Source organism: Mauremys mutica, chromosome 2 (genome assembly GCF_020497125.1).
Source record: "Mauremys mutica isolate MM-2020 ecotype Southern chromosome 2, ASM2049712v1, whole genome shotgun sequence".
Lineage (NCBI taxonomy): Eukaryota > Metazoa > Chordata > Testudines > Geoemydidae > Mauremys > Mauremys mutica.
The window spans coordinates 217,563,073-217,567,827 of record NC_059073.1 but is presented as its reverse complement, the minus strand read 5'-3'; the positions used below and the strand labels follow the sequence as shown (position 1 = coordinate 217,567,827).

The window sequence follows — 4,755 nt, the reverse complement described above, 5'->3', positions numbered from 1 at the left end:
ACAGATCAGTGATATCTGTCCCCACGTTGTGCATGAGGCTCTTCTCTTTGGCACACAGCATTTCCAGGGCTGACAATCCTGAACATCTCACCCGTTAAAAAATGAGAAATCAGTACCCAATCCTGGCTTGTTACCATGCAGAACTTTCCCATCTGGCTCATTCATGATGGCGGGCGTGGTCCTGTCATCCCTTACACAAATGAGTCACTTTACTCATGTGATTTGTCATGGCTAAAAGTGGGACTACTCATATGCCCAAGAGTTTGCAGAATCAGACCTTAAGAGCATCACCTATTGGGTGCTGAAGATAACAGAACTGGTCAGATTCACAGCTGTGTTCTCTACTACCCAAAAACATTCAGCGACACGGATGATACCACAGCAGTAGTTCTGTGCAGCTCCATCATGAACTGAATGGGTTTATTCAGTATGCGCACTTGTCAATGCACAACTGGGCAATACTGCACATTTTTTGAAGTCCTATTGTTCTCTCACCTTAAAAACACAAAGCTCTGCATTCTTGATCTCCAAAAGACTCTTGCATAGCTATTGATTATATAATTCTCTACTCACTGGCTAGCTAGTGCCAGGGTTTTTGAGGCACTCTTACCATCAGCGCCATCCTGTGATGCCCTTAAGCTAGTTGGAAATAAATGGTGTTGACTGGCAGAACAGGAACGAAGGGTTTGATTTATAATAGTTTACAAATCCATGCAGTGGACAGGGAGTCTAAGACTGGCAATTGACATGTTCTATCATGTGTGCTGGGCATCTCTACAAGTAGCAGGTTTTACAGGAACCACAAATACCTTGAGAAACCCAATACCGGAAGGAGAAAGATACCTGGATTCATTCCACATCAGGCTCACATGTTTGTACTAGTGGGTGACAAAATATTTGCCACAAATCTGAGCTTTTTGATTGTGCAAGTTTAAACCAGCCTGGTTTTCAGGAGATCCTCATGTTAAAACAGGACCATTTGTAGAAAAGTTGGGTTTATTGTGTGACATTTCTCAGTTTTGCACTTTTTATGCAGCCAAATTACCATTTTTTTTTGTCAAACTATAATGAAAACGGTGTGTCCTGGTTGTGAAAACAGACAAAACACAATGATAGACCATTCCACCACAGGAATTCTGTATTTTAACATGGCTCTAAGTTTGCCCATCCTTTCAGTTAGGCACATCAGATTGGGAGAAAGAAAAAGAAGATCATGAGGGGTTCTGATTGGAAGTTTGGAGAGGGAAAAGCCAGCAAACTAGCTGATTGAGTGACCTTAGGAGTTTCATTTTAGATTTCTTTTCCCACTCCTTTCATCAGTTTGTACAGACTGATGATAATGGTAGCAGAGTTCCACTATTCGCTGTCCACGCTCATTATCCACCCCCTTTGAGTCTGTGTAGCCAACAATTATTCAGTTCATTATTTATTACTATGTCACTAGAGATTGCATAGTTTATTTCTTTATACACTTATTTTTTTTAAAACCCTCTGTGCTCAAATGCGCCCTGTTTCACCTAGCTGATCAACAGAGCAAACTGGCACAAGCATGCTTCTGAATAACTAGACAGACCAGACTAGCATTATCCACTGACCTCTGGGGAATTGTATTTCAAAGTCTCTTTGCAGTTTCTTGATTGTCCAGTCATAATATTATAAAGAACGAACCCAGACAACACTTATTTAATAGGGGGCAGATGAGCTTCTTGTTTGCCTACCTGTGCACCAAACCATCTGAACAGGTCTAAGCCCAATTTTCTCAGTACCATCTTGGACAATGAAATGACTGCCAGGTTGATTCTATGACTATCCTGAATGGCTAATGCTTCTTAACAGCCCAAACACCTTTTTACACCATGAGCTTTGTAGTAAAGTGTGTAAATCATACCATATCTTTGCAATGCAGGCAGAGGGGCTCCTCCTCTTCTCCCTTAGTCACCTTCTATGTTCATCTTCTGCAGAAGACACTGCACACTGTAGTCTTGTCCTTTTCAGAAACTAAACCCTGTGGTTCTTAGGCATAGTCCACTTGTAGGGCTTTTGCACTGGCTTTGCAGGAGAAACCACTTTAAAACAAAAAACAAAAAAAACTTCAGCTACTAATCAATGTCTCTCCCCATTTTTATCTCCTTTTTAATTACAACCAGATGTTGTCACTCCAGGGTGCCTATCCCAACCAATATGCACAGCTCAGCTGGGGCTCTTTGCAATTTCAACCTCCTGCTCATTATTCCAAAGGGTGTTTAGTTTTCATAAATCCTTGCTGGTAAGTTGTCATCAAACTTTACAGAAGGGTCCAGTGTGTGCTATTTTTTCCTTGCTGGAACTGTTCTTAGCCGTGTGCTGGATGGGTGCACGAATGTGAGGCGTATAATCTGGTACTATGGGCGCAAATGCGCTTCAGCATCTAGTTCATATCCACAGTGTACAACTGGCAAACTTCAACTGCTAGTTTTAAAGTGTGTAGCAGCCCGGCAGCCCAGACCCACCTCCCTGTGGGGAGGGGAGAAGAGAAGTGTGTGGGGGGAATGCCAGTTAATTTGAAGAGGCTCTTTTCACAATAAAAGCCCTGCCTGCTTTCTTAAACATTGAGGGCTGCATTTAGCCACAAAACACAGGTAAAGAAAAGCTAAAAGAAATGAGCTACCCTGGCCTTCTGTGGCAGAGACCATAGCAAACACAGTGCGAGACTGTATTTATCCTGGAGGATCAATAGCAGACTAGTGAAAGCAAACGGTCGCTAACTGCAGAGATGCTTGAGAAGAAATCCTTTACTTTTTATACTATTATTTTTGCTTTCCATTATAACATAACAAAGGGCTGTGTCATATAGCGCCATACCTGCTCAAGCACACTAGGACATTGGGACAAAACTTCTTATACAGTCTGATAATAAATTATCAAAAAAATAATGCTTTGGCCTGGCTACCACAGCGACTTTCATCAGCTCAGGAGCTCAAAGCATTTGATAAAGTTTTTCACTGAGGCCTAGATTCTGCCTCCCCTCCAGAGAGGTAGCTCGCTTCACACCCTCTCAGAGGCAGTGCCTGTGCCATACTGGAGGCATTTGCAGGGGTAAACAGCATTTTTTCCCCTCAGCCAATTGAAATACCCCTGGCAGCCATATAACTATTAGTGGGACAACAACTAGTGCTAGTTAGCCCTGTAAGGTAACCCCCAACGGCCCCAGTCAGTGCAGGCTCTGTTGACCGAGGGCCAGTATGGATGCAACGTGCTGGCCCAAAGCGTGGGCTGTGTCAGCTGGAGCAGTGCTTCTCTCTGCCCACTCTTTCAGGCAGCAAACCACCTGAGTTCACCAGGTGAGACTGCCCCCTCTGCACCTCAGTATTTCCCTTCCCCAAGAACTCCCATGGTATTTCCCTGCTCTCCTGAAGTGCCCCGTCCTCTCAGCCTTACACCCTAAACCCCCACCCTGGTGCCCATTATTCCCTCCCATCACCATCCCCAGAAATACCTCTCCCACTCCAGCTCCACAGGTCCTTAGCTGGACTCCTGGACAAAACACTCAATCTCTGCCTCCTTCCCTCCAGCTATAGCCCTCTATAGTGTCCCCTCCCCCAGCCCTGCAATTGCCCAGCAATGCCCTGGCTGTAGCTCTGCTCTGCAACTGAGCAAATGACCAGCTGGGGCAGGAGCAGCAGGAGGGGAGCTGGTGACCGCTGCATTCCTCACCACTCCTGGCTACCAGCTCTCCTGCCCCTGTCAAGCTAGGAAGGAGCAGAAGGAGAAGGGACTTGGTAGTTGAAGGGCCATGAGAAGAACAGCTCCCAGCTCCCTTCCTTCTGCTGCAGCCCCACCCCGTGAACCACAGATGGTTCATGGAGAGTTGACACCACCACAGTTCGAAGGCTGACAATCTCATACCAATGAACCACCTCCGCGTCCTCGGAGCAGGACGGGTGAACCCGCAGTGATCTATCTGTCGGCGTCAGCACGGGGATATTAATGGAGGTGGCATGGCCAGAGGGAAGGGGGATACTCCTGGAGGTGCGGGGGTGGGAATATTGTGGAAAGCAGAGTGCAGTCCAGTCTACAACCTATCCTGAAAGATGATCCCTCACTCTCACAAATCTTGGGGGACAGACCTGTCCTCGCTTACAGACAACCCCCCAACCTGAAGCAAATACTCACCAGAAACCACACATCACTGAACAAAAACACTAACCCAGGAACCTATCCTTGCAACAAAGCCCGATGCCAACTCTGTCCACATATCTATTCAAGTGCCATCATCATAGGACCTAATCACATCAGCCACACCATCAGGGGCTCATTCACCTGCACATCTACCAATGTGATATATGCCATCATGTGCCAGCAATGCCCCTCTGCCATGTACATTGGCCAAACTGGACAGTCTCTACGCAAAAGAATTAATGGACACAAGTCTGACATCAGGAATCATAAGACTCAAAAACCAGTAGGAGAACACTTTAACCTGTCTGGTCATTCAATGACAGACCTGCGGGTGACAATTTTGCAACAGAAAAGCTTCAAAAACAGACTCCAAGGAGAAACTGCTGAGCTGGAATTGATATGCAAACTAGATACAATAAACTTAGGTTTGAATAGGGACTGGGAATGGCTGAGCCATTACAAACATTGAATTTATGTCCCCTTGTAAGTATTTTCACACTTATCAAACTGTCTGTACTGGGCTATCTTGATTATCACTTCAAAAGTTTTTTTTTCCTTACTTAATTGGCCTCTCAGAGTTGGTAAGACAACTCCCAC

General features: G+C 45.4%; 1 protein-coding gene across 2 annotated transcripts in view; it reads right to left on the bottom strand.

Annotated features, from left to right (window-relative positions):
• The window catches only part of GASK1A (golgi associated kinase 1A), a 54,899-nt gene extending 52,355 nt beyond the window's left edge, over positions 1 to 2,544 (bottom strand). For both annotated transcript variants that reach the window (XM_045005530.1, XM_045005529.1), the window contains exon 1: positions 1,889 to 2,544. Coding sequence is in view for 1 of the 2 variants with exons in the window: in XM_045005529.1 (XP_044861464.1) it covers positions 1,889 to 1,891 (3 nt within the window). In the remaining variant the exon portion in view is untranslated. The remainder of the gene's footprint in view (positions 1 to 1,888) is intronic.
• Between the last annotated feature and the right edge of the window lie 2,211 nt (positions 2,545 to 4,755).